The sequence below is a fragment of the Polypterus senegalus genome, chromosome 6, assembly GCF_016835505.1.
Source record: "Polypterus senegalus isolate Bchr_013 chromosome 6, ASM1683550v1, whole genome shotgun sequence".
In the NCBI taxonomy this organism is placed as follows: domain Eukaryota; kingdom Metazoa; phylum Chordata; class Cladistia; order Polypteriformes; family Polypteridae; genus Polypterus; species Polypterus senegalus.
The window spans coordinates 56024894-56049696 of record NC_053159.1 but is presented as its reverse complement, the minus strand read 5'-3'; the positions used below and the strand labels follow the sequence as shown (position 1 = coordinate 56049696).

Here is a 24803-nt window from a genome sequence, read left to right as displayed (position 1 = left end):
TGTGGGGAATGGGAAAGGCATTTCCCACAAGGGAAAAAGAAAAAATAAACCTAGTGTGCATTGAACTTGTGTCCCACGTGTGTCTGTGTCGGGTTCGGCTGGCGGTGCCACCCTAGTGGACCACAATGTTTAAGCTTGTGATCTTTTTGTGGTTGTAATGAATTTGACACAATGCAGAGAATACTTAATATGCTGAGTTACTTTTATTTTCACTAATAATAATAACATTAATAATGAACATCTAACATTTAATTGCTTTCTGTTCAGATTGAGCAGCAAATCCATAACTAAGGTTTTCTGCAGAACCTTCAACTAGAAATTTAATTGACAGGCTTATGCACAGTTGATTTGCCCCATATTTTTCTGCGAGCAGAGGAGTGAATACACTCAATTCAGTGGTGGCTTGCTGCCACCATTTACTGACTGAAAGATATTCTAAATTTTGTAACATACTGGGAGCATACCTGCCATGGTTGCATTAGGCCTTTTTTTAATGAGAACAATTTTACTTGTAGGAAAACCCTTGCAAACAGAGCAAGAACATGCTCTGAAGAAAAGCCACACAAACCAAGCCTGTAGCATAGGTTTCAGAACTAGAGATCTAAAAGGCAACAACGTGAAAAATATTACTTTGTCTCACCCATGTTTACAAATAAAAGGTGAAAGTGTTCCAGTAGAATGTTGTTGAGTCCTGAAGGGTATTATGACAACATCAGCTACAAGGCAGAAATCAGCCTTTGATGGTTTGCCAGTTTGATGGTTCACACAGTACTCAAACTCACAAAGAGAAAATTTACAGATACCATAACATGTTCAGCAAAATATATTATTTCAAGTGGTACATTACCAAACAAGGCACTGTTTTACTTTAATATTCTTTGCCAGGAGTATACAATGACAGTATTTCTTCGTCAGAGTTGGCGGGATGAGCGTCTCACCTATAACCATACAAACAAAACCCTGGGTCTGGACAGTCGCTTTGTGGATAAACTCTGGCTTCCTGATACATTTATCGTGAATGCAAAATCTGCCTGGTTCCATGATGTCACTGTGGAAAACAAGCTGATCCGTCTACAGCCAGATGGTGTTATTCTTTACAGCATTAGGTAAAGATTTTTATTTAAGCTTTCAATGTCACAAAATAAAATGGTTTGTATCAATTCTCACCCATAAGCATCTGATATTTGGCAGTCTTTTAAACAGTGTGAGTAGGCTGTAGCCTTGACATACTCCAAATGTTTTTGTTGTAAAACATTAGGTCAAATTTATGTTCATAACAGAACTAATACAATTCTCCATAGTGCTTCTGAGAACATACCAGTTCTACAGATTGAGTGAGAAATTTATTTTACTGACTTTATGATTAATACATCTGTTAGTTTTATTTTCTACATAGTACGCAAGATTGACATAGTAGATAACAATGATTTATTGAATGTTAAATCTATTGATTTCATTTCAGAATTACATCCACTGTAGCATGTGATATGGATCTTACAAAATATCCAATGGATGAACAAGAGTGCATGCTAGAGCTTGAAAGCTGTAAGTTTATTATATTTGTAGTATTATAGAGTATCTAACAGTAATAAAACTAATTGTATAACATTTTCTGAAAGAATCATGTTTCTATAACTGTTTGCCTTTTCTTGATCCCAATACAGTTTTCTGATCATATCTTTACTCCCAGATGGCTATTCCTCAGAAGATATTGTGTACCACTGGTCAGAGAGTCAGGAACACATTCATGGTCTTGATAAGCTTGAGCTTTCTCAGTTCACCATAACTGACTACAGATTTAACACAGAGATGATGAACTTTAAAAAAGGTAATGTAACATTTACTTTGATATTAATGGAGGTGTAGAAATGGGAACAGAATTTGAAAGCAGAGAATTTTTGGCTCTGTCAAGGAAATGAGTTGCACTCTATTTGGCAAGTGAGTTTGCTTATGATAAATAATCTTGTTAACAAGGAGAGCAGGATATCAAAATACAAACTCAACAGGACAGTCCTGGTGTTACCTTGTTATAGCCATAAGATAAATTGAATATGCAAATTAATACTAATACTTTAATACTTAATACTTTAAGCTATAACCAATCAACAATATTTCATATGACCTAATATCTATTATTAATAATTCTTATTATCCTATCAAATGTATACACAGTAGTAATAAAGAATGGAAAACAGATTATATATATATATTTATTTAGTGGATGTTTTACATACAAAGCAAGTTATAATACATATAAGAATGAAGGTGCAAGCATCAAAGCAACAGAGTATAAATATAATAAGGCATGCACGAGGGAGTAAAACTACTATATAATTATACCATCAACTAAACTAGAACAAAAATCTGTATGCTAAACTCTTTGTAAGTACAACAGTAGCTAACCTGTAGGAGAGAAGCTAAGAGATCCAAAATATTTAAGGAAAAGGTACATTTCCAAAAAATGCTTTTGGGACAGTATGAATAGATGAAAGGAGATAATTCCACAGTACTGAAGCAAGAATGGAGGAATATTGTCCAATTCTGGCACATCTGGCAAGAGAGGGAATGGTTAGTTCACAGGCAGAGGTAGAATGGAGACTTCTTAAAAGGACATATGGAGAGACCTTGGATTGGAGCCAATCAAAGAACTATAGGTCAAGATAAGAGTTTTGAACTGGATCCTCCAAAACAACATCAGGTCATGTTTTAAGTTCCATAAAGTCCCACAGCCTATGGTTCTCAGTATAAGAAAACCTTCCTAATGTTGGTGTGAAATTTAACATTAACAAGTTTCCAACTGTGTCCCGGTGTCCTTGTTGAACACATTTTAAGGTAACAGTCTCGATCCACTGTGCTCATTCATTTCATGATTTTAAATGCTTCAGTCATGTCACCTTTTAATCTCCTTTTGCTTAAGCACAGTTATTTTAATCATTTTAATCCTCTTAACTTATTCCCTGGAAACAGTGTAGTCACTCTTCTCTGGACTTTTTCAGGTACTGCTACGTATATCGCTTTTGTAGCCTAGAGACTAAAACTGCACACAGTACTCCAGATGAGGCCTGATCTGTCCATTGAAAAGCTTGAGCATAACATCCTTGGACTTGTACTCCACATATTGTGCTATATAATCTAACATTCTGTTAGCCTTCATAATGGCTTCTGAACATTGTCTGGAAGTCGATAGTGACAAGACCATTACAACTCCTAAATCCTTTTCATAAGGTGTACGTTAAATTTTCAAACGTTTCACTGTATGTTCATAACTCACATTTTTACTTCCTAGGTGTAATTAAATTGCATTTCATCTGCCACAAATCTGCCCCAACCTATCCATCCATCCATTATCCAACCCGATATATCCTAACTACAGGATCACGGGGGTCTGCTGGTGGTCACATTTTTACTTCCTAGGTGTAATTAAATTGCATTTCATCTGCCACAAATCTGCCCCAACCTATCCATCCATCCATTATCCAACCCGATATATCCTAACTACAGGATCATGGGGGTCTGCTGGTGCCAATCCCTGCTAACAAAGGGCGCAAGACAGGAAACAAACCCCAGGCAGGGCGCCAGCCCACTGCAGGCCCCAACCTATATGCTGTCCAAGTTCTTCTGTAATGATATAATGGATTCTAGATTATCTGGTAATCCTACCTTGGTATCACCTGCAAACTTAACCAGATTGTTATTTATATTCACATTTTTTTGTTCATTATTGCACAGCTGGAAGATTTCCAAGGCTCAGACTTCATTTTCAATTGCGGAGAAACCGAGGCGTTTACATCATTCAGTCGTACGTCCCATCTATATTACTTGTTGCAATGTCCTGGGTGTCATTCTGGATCAGCCAGTCAGCAGTGCCTGCTAGAGTATCATTAGGTAAGAGACACTTAATTAAATATTGCATTAATGCATTAATAATGAGATTTTCATTAGCCATCTTAATTGATATAAGAAGTAAACCTAATATGACATTAATACTGAATACCATGGATATGTGAGGTCAATAATGAAATGAAATCAATAAGAAAATCAAAGAAAGAAAACAGACAACAAAATTAGGGAATATAGGTAATACTGTTTCTTGAATTTTGGAACTTCAAATAAATGATAACTTTAATAATTAATATTTCAGGTTCAAATGACAAAAATGTTGTACCTACAGATTCTTCTTCTCCCCATATAATAATAGAATGAGTACTCAGTTATGGTCCTTAGTGAAGGTTTTTGTTTCAGCTAGTTTCGTAATTAGGCCTAACTGTTGAAGCAACTTGGTATTTAATTATATGGCTTGTTAGTTCTTTCTTTTATCCAAGAAAAAAAAATTATGTTATTTTGTTTTCTGAGAACTTTATTAATATTTTTTATGTTCCTTCCCTCTTATTTATTTCAAAAGATTTTATTAACACAGATAATTTATGATGCATGTATGCTGGTTTAAACAGAAAAATGCTAGCTGGAAAGCTGGTGGTTCCCTTATCATTTGCACCGCATTGTTAAGTGATATCTGGTTAAGAAAAAAGGCAACAACTAAAACCTTAACACAGCTGCTTAAGACTAGAATAGGCAATTAAGGGCTCTTAATTGTAGCATCCAAGTTAACTAAAATATTGCTTTATTAGTAAATAAATTGGTTCTAATTAAGAAATCTTGAGCATGGAAAAAGCACTATACAAATAGAATGCATTATTATTATTATTATTATTATTAGTAGTAGTAGTAGTATTATTAAGAAACTGGTTAAAGCAAAAGCCTGCAGTCACTGTGTAACTCCAGGACCATAAATGACTACTTCTGTACAAGACCATTACTTAATGTACTTCTCTCAGGCTCCTCTGCAGAAGCATGGACTGTAGCCACAGAATATAGCTGTTGCCCCCTAGCAGGCTGAGATACTAACCCAACTTTACTAAACGTCCAGGGACATCCTTCATTTTTTTGGATGTCTCAGCCATGAAATGTTTGTCTTGACATATGGGATGCATAATACAGTGCAGCTTTTTCCATTATCCTCCCTTACCTTACTTGCTATCCATCTGACTGCTGATAACTTTTATGTTATATCATAATGTAGAGGTTCCCAAAAAAGAACTTTTCTTAAAAGTTTTTTTGGGCTATGAAAGTATACAGTTTAAATGAAAATTGAAAACAACCCATATATTGAAAATGCAAGGTCATTTATAACACATTTTGTTGTAAAGATTACATTAATGAAGATTTAATCACAGTACATTTAATTGCCTTGGAAATGTGAAGTACATTATTAAAAACATTAAGGTTTCATTATTGGTGGCCTTATCTGCCATTTCATTGCATACACAAACTTTATTTTGCAAATTTTGTAGCCTGTAAAATTGTATAGAGAACAGATAGAGATAGAGGTCTGTAAATTAAATTAAATACATACAGTAAGTCACAATGTTACATATACAGTGGTGTGAAAAACAATTTGCCCCCTTCCTGATTTCTTATTCTTTTGCATGTTTGCCACACAAAATTTTTCTGATCATCAAACACATTTAACCATTAGTTAAATATAACACAAGTAAACACAAAATGCAGTTTTTAAATGATGGTTTTATTATTTAGGGAGAAAAAAATCCAAACCTACATGGCCCTGTGTGAAAAAGTAATTGCCCCCTGAACCTAATAACTGGTTGGGCCACCTTTAGCAGCAATAACTGCAATTAAGCGTTTGCGATAACTTGCAATGAGTCTTTTACAGCGCTCTGGAGGAATTTTGGCCCACTCATCTTTGCAGAATTGTTGTAATTCAGCTTTATTTGAGGGTTTTCTAGCATGAACCGCCTTTTTAAGGTCATGCCATAGCATCTCAATTGGATTCAGGTCAGGACTTTGACTAGGCCACTCCAAAGTCTTCATTTTGTTTTTCTTTAGCCATTCAGAGGTGGTTTTGCTGGTGTGTTTTGGGTCGTTGTCCTGTTGCAGCACCCAAGATCGCTTTAGCTTGAGTTGACAAACAGATGGCCGGACATTCTCCTTCAGGATTTTTTGGTAGACAGTAGAATTCATGGTTCCATCTATCACAGCAAGCCTTCCAGGTCCTGAAGCAGCAAAACAACCCCAGACCATCACACTACCACCACCATATTTTACTGTTGGTATGATGTTCTTTTTCTGAAATGCTGTGTTCCTTTTACGCCAGATGTAACGGGACATTTGCCTTCCAAAAAGTTCAACTTTTGTCTCATCAGTCCACAAGGTATTTTCCCAAAAGTCTTGGCAATCATTGAGATGTTTCTTAGCAAAATTGAGACGAGCCCTAATGTTCTTTTGCTTAACAGTGGTTTGCGTCTTAGAAATCTGCCATGCAGGCCGTTTTTGCCCAGTCTCTTTCTTATGGTGGAGTCATGAACACTGACCTTAATTGAGGCAAGTGAGGCCTGCAGTTCTTTAGACGTTGTCCTGGGGTCTTTTGTGACCTCTCGGATGAGTTGTCTCTGCGTTCTTGGGGTAATTTTGGTCGGCCGGCCACTCCTGGGAAGGTTCACCACTGTTCCATGTTTTTGCCATTTGTGAATAATGGCTCTCACTGTGGTTCGCTGTAGTCCCAAAGCTTTAGAAATGGCTTTATAACCTATACCAGACTGATAGATCTCAATTACTTCTGTTCTCATTTGTTCCTGAATTTCTTTGGATCTTGGCATGATGTCTAGCTTTTGAGGTGCTTTTGGTCTACTTCTCTGTGTCAGGCAGCTCCTATTTAAGTGATTTCTTGATTGAAACAGGTGTGGCAGTAATCAGGCCTGGGGGTGGCTACGGAAATTGAACTCAGGTGTGATACACCACAGTTAGGTTATTTTTTAACAAGGGGCAATTACTTTTCACACAGGGCCATGTAGGTTTGGATTTTTTTCTCCTAAATAATAAAACCATCATTTAAAAACTGCATTTTGTGTTTACTTGTGTTATATTTGACTAATGGTTAAATGTGTTTGATGATCAGAAACATTTTGTGTGACAAACATGCAAAAGAATAAGAAATCAGGAAGGGGCAAATAGTTTTTCACACCACTGTAAGTACACATTTTAAATACTCTGCACTTGTAAGTTTAACAAACATTTGAACCTCTTTATATCAAATAATAGACTTACTTTCCCGCAAGGACGCACAGCATTAATGGCTCAAGTAATAGGAGAAAGGGACAAACTATTCTCACAATGCGTAGCAAGTAAACAAAGGAACGAATGACGTGCGAAGCCTGATCTTTCACCCGGAAATATGTAAGAAAAGTTCTACAAGTGTTTCTAATATTCTGCCATTAGAGGTCGCAATTCATTTTTTTTTTATTTTTTTTTTTTATTAATTTTATTACAAGAGGTCGCAATTCAACTTGACAAAGTACTTTCTGAAAAGTACCAACATGTAATTATTTCCAGTGTCAGTTTATTTTTTATGTGTGTAGCCAACTATTTTTCCCTAGAACTATGTTTCCCTAGAAACACTGCATCATATTAGGCATCAGTTATAACATTAATTATATATGCTGCTGGTAATCTGTCCTGCTACCTCAACAGCATAACTTTTTGTACTGAAACACTAATGCTTTCCGATGCCTTATAGTTTCCCTGTGTGAGCACAGCACAGGTTTCCTTATTCAGTTTAACACACTGTTGCACTTTAAAGTAGTAGGTTTTCTTCAGTTGCATAATACAGAGCTATTCTCAGCAGTATTCCATTTAGAACAGTATGGGAGATCTCCTATGCATGACTAAAGACACAATGCTGAAGGTAAGACGGCTTGCTGACAGCAAACTTACTTCTACATCTCTGCAAAGAAGTTTAATTTCTGTGTGAATGTTTTTTCTTTAACGAAATAAGCTGGGAATCTGAGTTTAGACCAGTTTAAGTTAGTGTATCTACCTGTAAAAATAAAGATTTTGTAATACTGTGCAATATATGGGCATGCATTTTTTTGTTCTTGATTTTGCCTTATACAATTTTTTTGCCCATTAAAAAATGTATAACTTTATGGCTGCCAAACATGGTTGACAGCAGAGAATATTTATGTGAGTTTTTAACATGTTATGTGTCCATGAAAATCACATTGACCAAACTAAGGCTTCCCATGCAGATGTGTGGAATGTTACTACAGATTTACAATGAGAGACACATATTATAAGTGAAAGAAGCAATATTTCTGTGTTATTTCTTCCGATAGCCTTCAAATACAGGAATAACTCACTAGAGATTTTTGTGTTTACAGTATATTGTTTGGTGGCATCACAAGCAGTTAAAAAGTGGGTAAATCTATGAGAGCTTAATATAAATTTGTGAACATTGTTTATGCCCAATTTAACTTAGTTCTCTTTTGCTTTAATTCTGTCATTGTTTTACCCTTCTCAGGAATCACTACAGTACTGACAATGACAACCCTGATGGTCAGTGCCAGATCTTCTCTTCCCCGAGCCTCTTCTATTAAGGCTCTAGATGTCTATTTCTGGATCTGTTACGTGTTTGTGTTTGCTGCTTTAGTTGAGTATGCTTTTGCCCACTTCAGTGCTGACTATATGCGAAAACAACGAGCCAAAACCAAGTCGAACAAATCAAGTACTGAGGTTTGTTTGAGATTTTTTTGTTAAATTTTTCTGTTTTTGTTTAGTTTTAAAGTATATAGATTTTACAGTCTATCTGGATGAATTAATACAAAGCTTATACGTAAGTAATATACACTGCTCAAAAAAATTAAGGGAACACTTCAATCACACATTGGACCTCGATGAACAAAATACTCAAGTGGAAAATCTTTACTGAGTAGTACTATGTAATTTGTTGAGAGCAAAATAATGTAACAATGGTCAACAGGAACCAAAGTCACAAACCCATTGAGGTCTGGATTCGATATCACACCAAAATCAAAGTTAAAAATTGAAATCACAGGTTGATCCATCTTGCGTGAATTTCATCATGGCAACTCATAAAGTGACTCAGCAAAACACAAAACAAGAGAACAATCATTCAGGAAGGATAAGGAGAGAGCAATTGTCTGTGGCCAACACATGCAAAACCCTTCCCATTTTTTGGAGGTTCTCTTTCTGTTGCCTCACCAGTGCAACTGTTGTCACTTTCATTTGCACCAAAGCAGGTGAAGTTGATTCACAATTACTTATACTTCCTAACTGGACAGATTGATATTTCTGAAGCTGAACTGACTTGGTGTCAGACTGTGATGATTAAGTTTTCCCTTAATTTTTCTGAGCAATGTATATATTTTGTAACAGATTTTGTTTCTCCTAGCTTTAGCTTAACATTTTTATTATATTTGTTATGTTTCATTTTCTTTGAAAATCACTATAAAAATGTTATTTTATTAACAAAAAACTATCAGTATTAATACAAATAAAGCAATGTTATCCCTAAAGGCCAATATTAAAAATCAAATGCCAATCCAAAGAATTAAGTTAAGTCAAGTCAAGTTGACTACGCGGCAAAACAACTCGGTTTGCAACCCCCCAGGCAGACACGCGGTCCAGTCCCATCATCTGGAAATTACCATCTATCTGGTGCAGCCAGTTGTTACGTGGGCGACCCCTTGGCCTGGTCCAGCTACTCGGGTCCCCAACAATGTGGATCTTATGAGCCGGATCAGCCTCCGTAACTGACGCTCCCTCACAATGTAGATAATGTGTCTCATTTGGGACTCCATGAGCAACCACTCATTTAACACAAAGTCAAACCAGCGATACCCAAGGATTTTCCGGAGAGACACAGTACCAAAGGAGTCTAGTCTTCATCTCAGGTCACTGGATAGCGGCCATGTCTCACAACCATATACCAAGACAGGAAGCACCAGGACTCTAAAGACTTGGACCTTCATCCTTTTGCATAGATATTGGGAGCGCCACACACCTCTTTCCAGCAACCTCATGACCCCCCATGCTCTCCCAATCCATCTACTAACTTCATAGGAATAGTCACCAGAGACATGAATGTCACTGCCAAGGTAAGTAAACCTCTCGACAAGGTTGACACTCTCTCCGCAAACAGACACACTGCTGATGGCTGTGCCCAAGAGGTCATTAAAGGCCTGGATCTTGGTTTTTATCTAGGACACTCGCAAGCCCAGACACTCAGACTCCTCACTCAGTCTCTCGAACGCCCTGATCAGAGCCTCCATTGACTCCGCAAAGACCACAGCATCGTCAGCAAAGTCAAGATCTGTGAACCTTTCATCACCAACAGATACCCCACAGCTGATGGACCCTACGACCTTGCCCAACACCCAGTTCATACAAACATTGAACAGAGTAGGAGCAAGAACACACCCCTGACGAACCCCAGAATCAACTGGGAAAAACGCAGTGGTCCTGACTCCACTCTGCACAGCACTCACAGTACCTTTGTACAGGCCAACCATGATATCCAGCAACCTCGAGGGGATCCCGTGAACCCTCAGGATGTCCCACAGGGCAGCTCGATCAACTGAGTCAAACGCTTTGCGAAAATCGACAAAGGCTGCAAAGAAACTCTGCCGATATTCGTGTTTGCGCTCCATGAGAACCCTTAGTGCCAGGATGCGGTCGATGGTAGAATTCTTAGGTGTAAAACCAGACTGTTCTGGTCGCTGGTAGGTGAGCAAGTGATCACGGATCCTAAGGACGACCCTAGCAAGGACTTTACCCGGCACCGAGAGCAGTCTTATCCCCCTGTAGTTGCTGCAATCCAGGCAATCACCCTTCCTTTTCCAGATAGGGACGATAAGTCCTGTTTTCCAGTCAGTTGGGATGATGCCAGTCTCTCAAATGGAAGCAAATATTGCTTGCAATGCCAGGAGGACAACCTTACCACCAGCCTGGAGAAGTTCACATTGGATACCACAGATCCCCGCAGCCTTAGCTGGTTCACCACCTGTGCAATCTCAGTGAGACTGGGTGGTTCATAGCTAATTGAAGGATCAGCCTCAAGAACTGTGGACCCAGAGATATCCAACGTCCTAGCTGGAGGATCAGCTTTGAACAACTGCTCAAAGTAGTAAGCCCAGCGGCTCACAACTGCAGTATCATCTGTAAGGACCCGTTCCATCAGATGCCCTGACTGCAACTCTCCGTGGAACAGATTCAGATGTGTGTAAAGCTTTGATTCCTCTGTAAGCAGGACGTGGGTTGCTAGACCACAGATGGTGTGTCACTTGCTCACAGATTCCTCTAACAAACGCCTCTTTATCTGCCCTCAGAGCCCTTGCAGCCGTCCTTCTCAGTTCCCGGTACAGACCAGATTTGCCATTGAGCCATGTGCTGCGACTCCTCTCAATGATACCCAGGGTGCCTGCGAGATGAAACACCTCCTTCTGGGAACACCAGTAACACCAGCACAACCCTCAGCAACCTTTAGGGTCTTGTCACGGAAGATCACCCACATCACATTAGGATCGGCAGTTGTACCCAAATCTGAAAGTTCCTCACACAAACTGTATGCAAACTAATTAGAAACAGACTGGTCAAGGAGTCTGACCAAGTCCAGGCTCATTTTCTTAGTAGGTGGTAACCTACTAGACCTAGGCTGGATCCTAAGAGTAGCAACAACAAGTCTGTGGTCAGAATTCACAAACTGGGCACTTCTGTAGACCCTGCAGTTTTGCAAGAGCCTCTAGCATCTGCCCACAAGAATGTGATCAATCTCCTTCACCGCACCACCAGTATTAGAGTACCAAGTCCAACGATGCGGTTCAGGGCGCTGGAACCAGGATCCAGTGATTTGCAGCCCCTGACCTTTGCAAAGTCAAGGAACATGGAGCCACTTTCACCATGGTCACCAGACCCATGAGGACTAAGACAATCCTCATAGCCAGCCCTGTCAGTGCCACTGGTTGCATTGAAGTCATCCATGACCAGAGGAGTGTCACCTCGTGGGCACCCATCAACCACAGAGCGAAGCTGCGAATTAAATGTCTCCCACGCCGAGACATCACTCATTGCGGTCGGAGCATACACTGAGACAACAGACAAGGCACCCAGGGAGTGCCATAATCTGAGTCTCATAATACGCTTCTTGAAAGGAGTGACATTGGACACCATCGGAAGAAGCAAATCCGCTACAGCAACAGCTAAGTTAAGACTAGCAAATATTTTAATAAGTACATGATTGTTTCATCAAGTTAGGGTTCTAATAGGACCCTATTGTGCCCTTTTGCACTCTTTATTACGTAGACAATAACAAAATGCCTCAAATCCCATACTGTTACCACACTGTCATTTACTGCACCTCGGCACTACCATTTCCTTTTATGACTTTAACCCCAGGCAATTAGGTAGAGTAATAGAACATACAGTTAAACATTTACAGTATGTTATATGTCAGATTTTAATTGTTATACTAATAAACTAATAAAGTACTTTGGCTTAAAAAAACAATGAATAATGTAAATTTAGTACTTTCTGATTTGTTTTCAACAATTAAGTATGCAGTTTTAGTAGCCCTACAAATTGCATTTCTCTGAGATTTTGCACTTTCATTAACATGTTCCATGTTTTGATTGCAAAGATTTTCTGTCTTACAAAACATTACAAGCTGAACCACACGACTGTCTGGCAAATGTGAATATTTTGAAGTATTAGTGTAATCAATATTATTTTGGAATAATATGTGGACAAATGTGTGAGATTGGCACCCTGTCCAAGGTGGAGGCCTGTCTTGTGTCTGTGCAGCGGGGATAGGTCCCTACTCCCTGTGACCAGATATACAAGTTAATTGGATGGAGACCTATAGTTGAAGATAAATGTAAAGCTTTTATTTATTTATTATGTCTGTGTATACCACTTTGTTAAAAACTGAATAATTTTGCACTCTCTGAGCTGTAACTTGATTGGTCATATCATTGCACCCTCAAACGATGCGCAAAAAGTTTATCTTTGATTCTCAACTAATTCCATAGTAGCATAAAAGTGGAAATGAAGGACTCTTTTTTTCCTTCAAAGTGCAGTTGTATTTCCCACTTTATTAAGTTAAACTATAGGCTATTTTTAAATGATAGGCAGAGTTCAATCAGTCCCATCCAGCTATTCAAGTCCTGCATATTGCAAGCCTGAATTCCCTGCTGTCCTGTTGTTCATGACCCTAACCCAGTTTAACCTTCTATGATACATTGACACCCCTTCACACTATTGAACCTTTGAGATAAGGAAACTGTAAATGTAAATATTTAAAATGGTTAATGAAGCACACACCAAAATATAATAATAAAACAGTAAATATTGCCTGCTTAGGTCATAGTTTTGTGCTGACAGCACATTTTCATTTTCTAAAGCAATGTGCAGAAGCAAGTGAAAAGGCAAATATAGTGGTAGGTTATATTGTAAAAAAATTGTTTTAATATTAATCGAGGGACATTATGCTTAAACTAATGAGAGTGCATCTTTATTGTGTGCAGTTCTGATCACACTTTAAAAAAAACATACCAGCATTTGAAGCTGTGCAGAAGAGGACAACCAGGTGCATCCCAGGTCTTAAAGACGTGCTATATTCTAACAGACCTGATTAATTAAACCTGTTTAGTCAAGAGCTGAGGCAACTGTGTGGGAGCCTAATTTAGGCTTTCAAAATCCTCAAAGACATTGATAAGTTGATCCAACAAAAGTCCTTCATCTTTACCACTGTACATTAAGGAGAAGTGCATTTAAGACTGAAGCCAGGAAGCACTTATTTTTTGCAAAGAGTTGTGGTAATCTCAAAACTATCAAGACATGTAGTTGAAGCAGAAATGTTGAGAACCTTTTAGAAGTATCTGAATGAGATATTGGGACAGATTAGCTTTTAGCGAAACAAATGATGTTGATGGACTGAATAGTCTTCTATCATTTGTTAAATTTCATATGATATGTTACTTTATGAAAACATCTACAACAGAAGGTATGCTTATTTTTTTCTTTAGAATTTAATACTTTTGTTACCCGGGTTTGTGCAATTCTGAATCATTAAAGAGAGAGAAAGATCGACAGATAGAGAAAGAGTGAGAGAGAGAATAAGTTGTTTGTGAAATTAAAGAAGGGTGACTTTAATCAAACTTCAGTTTTACTTTTAGGGTATAAAATCTTTCTTATTGGCCAGCTCCTAAATTTGTTAACACTAGAATTACCAAAGCCTACAAAAAAAACTTCCTAAATCCAGCCCACCTTAAATCCCTTCCCACCTTTCCGTCAGCGTCTTTTGTCTTGTAAATGTGCCAACCAACACACGCAGCAATCAGCCTGCTATACCATCCCCCCCACCGCCGCAGAAAGGGCAGGATGTTCTCCTAGCTCAAGACTTGATTATTTTGGAATGAAGTGCTGGTGTTTTAGATGGAAAATAATAGATCATTATTTGGAACACATGCATTGCATTTGTGCTCTGTGTCAACTCACAGGTGGCGTGGTGGTAGTGCTGCTGCTTTGCAGTAAGGAGACAGTGGAAGATTGTTGGTTTGCTTCCCGGTTCCTCCCTGTGTGGATAGCGCTTTGAGTACTGAGAAAAGCACTATATAAATATAATGAATTATTATAATTACAACAATCTATGTAAACACATCGTTAAAACAGAAACGTTTTTCATATTTTGGTAATAAATGACAAAATGTAGACAACTGTATAATGTGTGAAAACTGAAGTCCAAATACAGTATCAAATAAACACTTTCACAAAAGGTTCAAGTGCAATATGACAGCTTCCATGCTGCAGTGGTAAGAACTGCTGCCTTGTAATCAAAAGACTGTGGGTTTGATCCTGGGTGTCTCGCAAATTTTCCATTTTGAGTATTGAGCTGCTCTTATTGTTAATATAATACAATAAAAACATATATTTGATTTGCGTCTGTAACAGCTGGTGTAAATTTATAGTACTTGTAAAAATTAGCATGTTTTTTCACTTTTGTTCTCTCAGTCTCTCTCCCCCCACCCGAGATCTGACGCTGTTAGTTTTTATTTGAAACTGGGAATAACTGTAGATGGTAGTGTAGTGGTACTGTAGACTGTATTGATGTTTTTAGACAATTGATCTGCAAATTCCTGATCTGGAGGGATAAAAGCTGACACACAAACACTGGTGTATCATGCCTTCTTTGTATCTCATTGTCAATTGAATTTTTTTATTCAGTTTTATTGAGTTTTCCTACTCACACTGAATTAGTATGCACCAGACTTTCCTCTCCCCGGCCACTTCTTCTAGCTCTTCCAGAAGAATCCCAAGGTGTTCCCAGGCCAGCCGGGAGACATAGTCCCTCCAGAGTGTCCTGGATCTTCCCCAGGGCCTCCTCCCGGTTGGATGTGAACAGAACACCTCACCAGGGAGGCGTCCAGGAGGCATCCTGATCAGATGCCCGAGCCACTTCATCTGACACCTCTTGATGCAGAGGAGCAGTGGCTCTAATCTGAGCCCCTCCTGGATGACTGAGCTTCTCACCCTATCTTTAAGGGAAAGCCCAGACACCCTGCGGAGGAAGCTCATTTCAGCTGCTTGTATTCACAATCTCCTTCTTTCGGTCACTACCCATAGCTCATGACCATAGGTGAGGGTAGGAACATAGATCGACTGGTAAATTGAGAGCTTTGTCTTACGACTCAGCTCCTTTTTCACCACGACAGACCGATGCAGAGCCCACATCACTGCAGACAGTGCACCGATCCGCCTGTCGATCTCACGCTCCATTCTTCTCTCACTCGTGAACAAGACCCCGAGATACTTGAACTCCTCCACTTGGGGCAGGATCTCTCCCCTAACCCTGAGAGGGCACTCCACCCTTTTCCGGCTGAGGACCATGGTCTCGGATTTGGAGGTGCTGATTCCCATCCCAGCCGCTTCACACTCAGCTGCGAACTGATTCAGAGAGAGCTGAAGATCACGGCCTGATGAAGCAAACAGGACAACATCATCTGCAAAAAGCAGTGACCCAATCCTGAGTTCACCACACCTGACCCCCTCTACATCCTGGCTGCGCCTAGAAATTCTGTCCATAAAAGTTATGAACAGAATCAGTGACAAAGGACATCCCTGTCGGAGTCCAACTCTCACTGGAAATGGGCTCGACTTACTGCTGGCAAGCTCTGACACCGGTTGTACAGGGACCGAACAGCTCTTATCAGGGGGTCCAGTACCCCATACTCCCGGAGCACCCCCCACAAGATTCCCCGAGGGACACGGTCAAACACCTTTTCCAAGTCCACAAAACACATGTAGACTGACTGGGAAAACTCCCATGCACCCTCCAGGATTCTGCTAAGGGTGTAGATCTGGTCCACTGTTCCATGGCCAGGACAAAAACCACACTGTTCCTCCTGAATCCAAGGTTCAACTATCCAATGGACCCTTCTCTCCAGAACCCCCGAATAGACTTTTCCAGGGAGGCTGAGAAGTGTGATCCCTCTGTAGTTGGAACACACCCTTCTGTCCCCCTTTTTAAGGAGGGGAACCACCACCCCGCTCTGCCAATAAAGAGGCACTGTCTCCGAAGTCCATGCGATGTTGCAGAGACGTGTCAACCAAGACAGTCCTACAACATCCAGAGCCTTGAGGAACTCCAGGCGTATCTCATCCACTCCCAGCGCCCTGCCACCAAGGAGTTTTTTGACAACCTCGGTGACCTCAGCCCCAGCGATGGGGGAGTCCACCTCCGAGTCCCCAGTCAATCATCAAATTCAAATGTTAACAATTCCCACACACCCAAGGACCATCCTTCCTACATTTACGACATGTATACCTGTAGCAATGTAAACAGTTCTCTCTATGTTGTGGTTCCTTACATTGAAAGGGCACCTGACACTGATTGAGTTTGCTTTCCTGTGGGAAGTGGTGGTCTTGGAACAGGAGCTTGTCGATGTTTCATCCTCTTTTTTCTTTTTTCATCGCCTTTTCTTGTAAGAAGTGACAATGAAGTTCCTCTGCAGGGTGAGCAAAGACCATTCTTCTTTTCTCAGTGCCCCCCGTGCATGCCTTGCATAATACATGTGCGTTGAATGCCGCCAGGTCAAACATGTTGTAGCACACAGCAACCAGCAACCCACATGCTCCTGCTCGTATTGAATAAGATCACGCCTTCGGGTCCATGATGTCAATGGAGCACCGCGCAAAAAATGATATTTTTTCTATTTGATATTTGGACTTCAGCCTTCACACATCATAGAGTTCATGTCAACATTTTGTCATCTATTACTAAAACACGAAAAACATTTCTGTTTTATCGATGTGTTTACAAAGATTGTTATAGACACGGAACACACATGAAATGCATGTGTTCCAAATAACGATCTATTATTTCCCCTCTAAAGCTTCAGCACTTCGCCCCAAGATAATCAAGGCTTGAACTGGGAAAACTTCTTGCCCTTTCTGCATTGGTGGAGGGATGGTATAGCAGGCTGCTTGCTGCTTGTGCTTATCGACACATTTACAAGACAAAAGATACTGATGGACAGGTGCGAAGAGATTTAAGATTGGCCGGATTTATGAGTTTTTTCATAGGCTTTGGTAATTCTAGTGTTAAATAGGTTCAAAAATTCATTGGGCAGGACAACTATTATAAGTTATATATTAAAAAGGTTGGTGCAGTAATCTTGCCTGTTACTAGTTTAATTAAGAAGGTAGTGAAAATGTTTGTTTGGACACAGGTATCTGAAGTAGCCTTTGACACATTCAATTTATTCACCATGACACCAGTCTTACACCATCCAAACATTTTAAAGTGTAAAGTTTAGTTAAGTGAATTAAATGTTAAAGCAACAAGTATATTATGAGAGATTTTGCCTGATATAGGAAAATACACTCACCTAAAGGATTATTAGGTACACCATACTAATACGGTGTTTGACTCCCTTTCGCCTTCAGAACTGCCTTAATTCTATGTGGCATTGATTCAACAAGGTGCTGAAAGCATTCTTTAGAAATGTTGGCCCATATTGATAGGATAGCATCGTGCAGTTGATGGAGATTTGTGGGATGCACATCCAGGGCACGAAGCTCCCGTTCCACCACATCCCAAAGATGCTCTATTGGTTTGAGATCTGGTGACTGTGGGGGCCATTTTAGTACAGTGAACTCATTGTCATGTTCAAGAAACCAATTTGAAATGATTTGAGCTTTGTGACATGGTGCATTATCCTGCTGGAAGTAGCCATCAGAGGATGGGTACATGGTGGTCATGAAGGGATGGACATGGTCAGAAACAATGCTCAGGTAGCCCGTGGCATTTAAACGATGCCCAATTGGTACTAAGGGGCCTAAAGTGTGCCAAGAAAACATCCCCACACCATTACACCACCACCACCAGCCTGCACAGTGGTAACAAGGCATGATGGATCCATGTTCTCATTCTGTTTACGCCAAATTCTGACTCTACCATTTGAATGTCTCAACAGAAATCGAGACTCATCAGACCAGGCAACATTTTTCCAGTCTTTAACTGTCCAATTTTGGTGAGCTTGTGCAAATTGTAGCCTCTTTTTCCTATTTGTAGTGGAGATGAGTGGTACCCGGTGGGGTCTTCTGCTGTTGAAGCCCATCCGCCTCAAGGTTGTGCATGTTGTGGCTTCACAAATGTTTTGCTGCATACCTTGGTTGTAATGAGTGGTTATTTCAGTCAAAGTTGCTCTTCTATCAGCTTGAATCAGTCGGCCCATTCTCCTCTGACCTCTAGTATCAACAAGGCATTTTCGCCCACAGGACTGCCGCATACTGGATGTTTTTCCCTTTTCACACCATTCTTTGTAAACCCTAGAAAAGGTTGTGCGTGAAAATCCCAGTAACTGAGCAGATTGTGAAATACTCAGACCGGCCCGTCTGGCACCAACAACCATGCCACGCTCAAAATTGCTTAAATCACCTTTCTTTCCCATTCTGACATTCAGTTTGGAGTTCAGGAGATTGTCTTGACCAGGACCACACCCCTAAATGCATTAAAGCAACTGCCATGTGATTGGTTGATTAGATAATTGCATTAATGAGAAATTGAACAGGTGTTCCTAATAATCCTTTAGGTGAGTGTATATCCCTGAGCATTTTCTCTCACATTTTATTTAGCTGAGCAAAATTCTGATGTAAGGACCTAGAGCTGCTCTGTATTAATAAGATACTCTTATAATGGTAGAGACATTGGCCAGATGGAACTGAACTTCTTTTCTTAATTTTGACAAATCAAAAAACTAAATGTTAGGCTTGATGGATCTTATCATTTAAATGTAATCATTTTATATCAACCTGGGAAATTAATTTTAAAGTTAGAGGTTTCATAAAAGGATTGACAACTGAACCTATCATTTTTATGGATCAATATTTGGCAGTAGTACTGTACATTTTCAGAATAATAGATTTAGTACAAGTTTCAGAAAACTGCTTCAGTACTTGAGGGATGGATTATTTTACTTCTAATAATGTTCGTAAAGATCTCTTTCAGAATCATGATTCATCCTTCTCACAGCATCCTGGCTGTTGAAAAAACAAAGGATTTATTATTAGACAACAATTAATCAAGACTTCAGAGATTACATCAAAGGTTTTCCTACCTCAGATTGCAGATCAAAATTTAAATCCAATTTTTGGTGCAATTTCTGTTCATGTTTGGAAATGATTTGATTTCAGGCTGACAATCTGAGGGTAGACAATGAACAGAGAGAGTTAACCACATTAGAACACTATTGTAGGTGTAATGTAAGCAATATCCAGACAAAACTGAAAGAAAAAAGCATCCTTTAGTAGATCTAGTGCCACTGTTTTTCTCCTTTTTAAATTTGTTTGAACTTTGTCACTTTCATCTCAATATAATTCCACTACAAGTGTTTCTGATCACCTAAATATTAGAATGGCTAAAGAACACGAAAATTTAAATTAAGACTTTTGCAGAGAGTTGGCACTGTTCCTAGTTATCTATTTTAGTTTACCCTTTGAGATTTCCAACTGAACCCATGTCTCAGAAGCTAGCTCTGAGATACATTCTGTAGGTCCTCATGAAATAATTAAAAATATTTATCCAGTATTTTAAAAGAAACTCTGCCAAAGTAGAGTCAAGCCATTTCATTTGTCTCATCTGTGTTCTACCTCCTGTTTCACAACACCTACTGCTCCTACTCCTTTTCTTTTAATAATTTAGAGTATGGAATACAAAATCAAAATGAACTCATTGCAGATTGGTTCTCACACTAAGTGCTTGGTGTGCTGCTGTGAATGTGGTCCAGCAGAGTGATCTTTGGTTTCTACTAAGGATATGTTTGCTCCAGCATTGCTATGTCAACTTTAGAAGTACCCCACTAGTCTGTACCTTAGAAGGAAACCCTGTCTGGAATTTACAGAAAACTATAGCATTTGTTATTTTTTTTTTGTTTGTTATGTTATGCCATCATTAAGTCCTACCATCCTCAAGCCTTGCTGAAGTAGTGCCCTGCGAGCTTAGTCTTGAATAAAAAGGCATGACCATTATTTAGCTGTTTCATGCGCGTGCACCCAACTACAACCTGCCTCCTAGCAATGCATAGTGTCATAGAAACCAAGTACTTGATTCTGTATTAACTGTATGACTTAACACAAAAAATAAATGAACAAACAAAAATATAAATAAGAAATACTATAATTTTATTTTCAGGTCTAATTTGGTTGAAGTAGTGGAGCAGTTTGCTAAACTCAATCATGTTGTGTCTGTTGTCCATATACTTCTTAGTGAAAATAAATTATTGCAGCAATTTCTGTGAATTGATTGACAAGATGATTAAATGACAGTGCTGTGCAAGTCACAATGAGTCAGTAATTAAACCATTTTAAAAAGTAATGTGAACATAATTGAGATTAGTAATTAATGCTGATTATATAAATCATACATTTAAAGATATACAAATATTACTAGATTCTGTGGTTTAGCTATCTAACTATGTGTTTTAAACAAAAGCACATACAAATGACTTAGAAAGAACTTTGATGCCAGACAAGTAGCAATTGAGGTTTGTCCTTCGATGTTTTTGTACCATTTTGGAATCGAATGCTCAGCCAATTTGCTATCTGCAGCTTTACCGACCCTGTAGGGACCAGATAAAGCACCAACTGGAAAATATGTTAAAATAAAAATGCATAATTGTGTGTTAACACAATAAATAAATACATACATTTAAAAAAATCAAAAAATGGTTGGAAACATAATTTTCACAGATAAGAATGTCAACAATGAAATGTGGTCTAATGAGAGTGAGGAGGAACAACAATTAATGACCATACCATCTTTCTAATTATCACCCACGTTTTTTTCAATAAATACCAGAAACTTGGACAAAACTTCTTATAGCAATCCCTGATTCGAAAAATGCCTTTATATGGCTGTATCTCATAGGTTGAGTCCATTTGTACACAGGATGCTAAGCTAGATTTTATGTCACCATCTTCAAGAGTTATACTGGTTCGCTTGTTTGACATGGTGAAGATCGGAGTATTACATCTATAGGCCTGATTACAATTTGATTATTTGCAATCTAAATAAATTGTACTTTTACTTGAGTAATTTCTCCAAATTTACTTTTTTACTTTTACTTTAGCATTTTCCATGTAAAACACCTTTTGCTTAAGTAAACTTTTACTTACTTAGCAATAATTTTACCTGAGTCTGTTTGCAGCAGCTTGGCATGCTTTGAGGATGACAGCATCTTGTCTTATAAGTAAGGGCAGGTATACCAATTAATGAGTAAGGGATCAGTGTTATAAACTCTGGGGGCTGTCTAACATTGCCTGCTACAGCTCTATGATGTTATGGTGGGCTCACAAAACAACATGCTGCGGAAAAAATGATTCAACTGAGCTGGAGAATGGAAAGTTTCCAGGGAAAATTTTGGTGGCCAAAGTCACCGGTGAACCTACCAAATTTGCTGCAAAAACTGCTTTGGCAAACTTCACCAATCCACACTAATCCTTATGTACCTAAGCTATTAAAAATTCTAGAAAATTGCACCTGGCCCTTTTGAAACCTGGTGTGTAAATGAAAGCATAGCCTTTGTTAATAATTGGGATGATTTTTAGAAAAGGCCTAGGTTGTTCAAGAGAGATATTCTTTCACCCTAACTGGAGAGTATCTTCTATGTATCCCAAATTATGGCAGCAAAATTGTCTGTCTAAAAGATCAGAACACCACCTAAGCTGTAGGCTTGTAATCATAAAGTGCAAGCTGTTGTTTATCTCGCCTGTTACTATTCTGTATTGCTGCCAAGTATCCCTTTTACGGTGCATCATTTAAATTTATCCAAAAAAAATCTTTTTTTATCAATTTTTAATTTAATTTAAAGAAACCTAGGAGGAGGATAACAAGATAAAAAAAATTCTCGTATATAAATTTGAAACCTCACCACCAGCACCCACATCACCCCATCCCACCAAGAACATGTGGAGAAAAGTGCTGGTTACATTAAGAGAACAATGATGACAGAGTGGATCAGGAGATTAACCCATTAGGAAAAGCTTTTTGGCTAATAACAAACACTATGGATAACTTTATATTGGATGCATTGATGATTAGAATTTCTAGAGGATTTTTTTATGCTTTGAAAAATTGTGTTCCAACACAATGGAATTGAGAGGAATAGATCAGTAATCCATTTTTGAGTGAGTGGGACAGGTATAATAATGGAATCACAAAGTGGAAATGTGTTTAGTCAAAAATTGGATGGTTGGGAACAGGGGCAGAAAAATTTACTCCACACATCATGAGAACAGATTTAATCTGTAAAGTAGAAAAAGAAAGATGAGGAAGGTATTGTATTTGCCCTTGTTCCATCAAACAAATTGCAGCATGTACTAATACCTCATGAAGCCCAAGTTGTCCTGTAGCAAAATATAAATCAAACAATAACCATTGGAGAAAGTGTATGTTTAGAACAAGAGTAAAAATCCTAATTAAAAAAAAAACAAAAGGTATAATGTCAATCCAAACACATCTGTGCAGTTTAAAATACTGTACAGTTTCCTAAACAGTTGCTCCATGGGAAATAAAGCTGATTTAGTAAACAGTATTATATTAAGTACAGAATTTGATCTCTGTGAGTGAGGGCTATTGGGCCAATGGCGGGATCGTCTAAACAAGTTAATCCAGAAGAAGTTTAAGACAAGGGAGGAGAAAGAAAAGGGTAGGTTAAGGATAAGAGGGGAGTCATTGAAAGTTGGGACAATGACCAAGAAGTGAAAAAAAAATGGAAGATTTTATGGAAAGGAAGAAAGAGGGAGTGTTTTGTGGGCAGGAAACTAGACGGAAGGGGAATAAGGCAAGAGAATTGGGTGGAGACTTTAAGTTTTTGTACATTGGATTAAACGAGCAAGGGAGAAATGGTGTTGGTATAGCAGTATCCAAACAACTAAAAGATACTGTAATCTTATCAGTGTAAAAAGGAGGAGTGATAAAGTGCTGAGTGTCAAGCTGGGCCTTGGTGAGACTGTAGTTAATGTCCTTTGTGCATATGCTCCTCAAGTGGGCTGTGAGGAAGAGGAGAAGGACGTTTTCTGGGAACAAATGGATGAAGGGCTTAGAGCAGTACAAGAGGGAGAAAAGGTGATCATTGGTAATGACCTAAATGGGCAAGATTAATTGGAAAGAGTAAAGAGATGATATAGACAGCTCATGGAGGCTGGGAAGTAGGGGAGAAAAATGGGAAAGGGGAGAGGATAATACAGTTTACCATGGCATCTGATTTGGTAATAGTAAACACATTTTCTTTTTCTTTTTTTTTTTTTTACATTTTATTGATTTTATTGAAATCACATAACATTTGATACAAATAGATAAATTTTACAAGAATAAGATTGAAAACAATTTAACCCCCACCCCTGAGAAAGAGAGCATGGGCAGCAGAATAAAACTTAAACCTAGTAAAAATAAATAAATAGATAAATTAATCTATACTAATAAAAGGCAAAGCCCTCACTGACTCACTCACTGACTCACTCACTCATCACTAATTCTCCAACTTCCCGTGTAGGTAGAAGGCTGAAATTTGGCAGGCTTATTCCTTACAGCTTGCTTACAAAAGTTAAGCAGGTTTCATTTTGAAATTTTATACTTAACGGTCGTAACGGTTGATAACGGTCGACAACGTCCGCCATGTTAAACTTTCTTATTTATGGCCCCATCTTCACGAAATTTGGTAGGCAGCTTCCCTGCGCTAACCGAAACCGATGTACGTACTTATTTCGATGGTATGATGCCACTGTCATATTGAACTTTCCAATGTCACTAATTTTCCAACTTCCCGTGTAGGTAGAAGGCTGACCCCAGCTTATTCCCATATTGAACTTTCCAACGTTACTAATTCTCCAACTTCCCGTGTAGGTAGAAGGCTAAAATTTGGCAGGCTTAATCCTTACAGCTTACTTACAAAAGTTAAGCAGGTTTCATTTCGAAATTTTAATGCGTAACGGTCATAACGGTCAACAATGTCCGCCATGTTGAACTTTCTTATTCATGGCCCCATCTTCATGAAATTTGGTAGGTGGCTTCCCTGCACTAACCAAAACCGATGTACGTGCTTATTTCAGTGGTATGATGCCACTGTTACCCGCCATATTGAAGTTTCCAATGTCATTAATTCTCCAACTTCCCGTGTAGGTAGAAGGCTGAAATTTGGCAGGCTCATTCCTTACAGCTTACTTACAAAAGTTAAGCAGGTTTCATTTCGAAATTCTACGTGTAATGGTCATAATAATCAACAACGTCCGCCATGTTAAACTTTCTTATTCATGGCCCCATCTTCACGAAATTTGGTAGGCGGCTTCCCTGCGCTAACCGAAACCAATGTATGTACTTATTTCGGTGGTATGACGCCACTGTCAGCCGCTATATTGAATTTTCCAACGTCACTAAT

The 24803-nt window shown here is 38.8% G+C and overlaps 1 protein-coding gene across 3 annotated transcripts in view; it reads left to right on the top strand.

Annotated features, from left to right (window-relative positions):
• Window positions 1–24803, top strand: part of gabrd (gamma-aminobutyric acid type A receptor subunit delta) — a 169461-nt gene that overhangs the window by 124370 nt on the left and 20288 nt on the right. For 2 of the 3 annotated variants that reach the window (XM_039756032.1, XM_039756035.1), the window contains exons 4-8: window positions 886–1106; window positions 1463–1545; window positions 1691–1828; window positions 3730–3885; window positions 8375–8586. In XM_039756032.1, coding sequence (XP_039611966.1) covers window positions 886–1106; window positions 1463–1545; window positions 1691–1828; window positions 3730–3885; window positions 8375–8586 — 810 coding nt within the window. The remainder of the gene's footprint in view (window positions 1–885; window positions 1107–1462; window positions 1546–1690; window positions 1829–3729; window positions 3886–8374; window positions 8587–24803) is intronic. The other variant, XM_039756034.1, reaches the window with a different exon arrangement.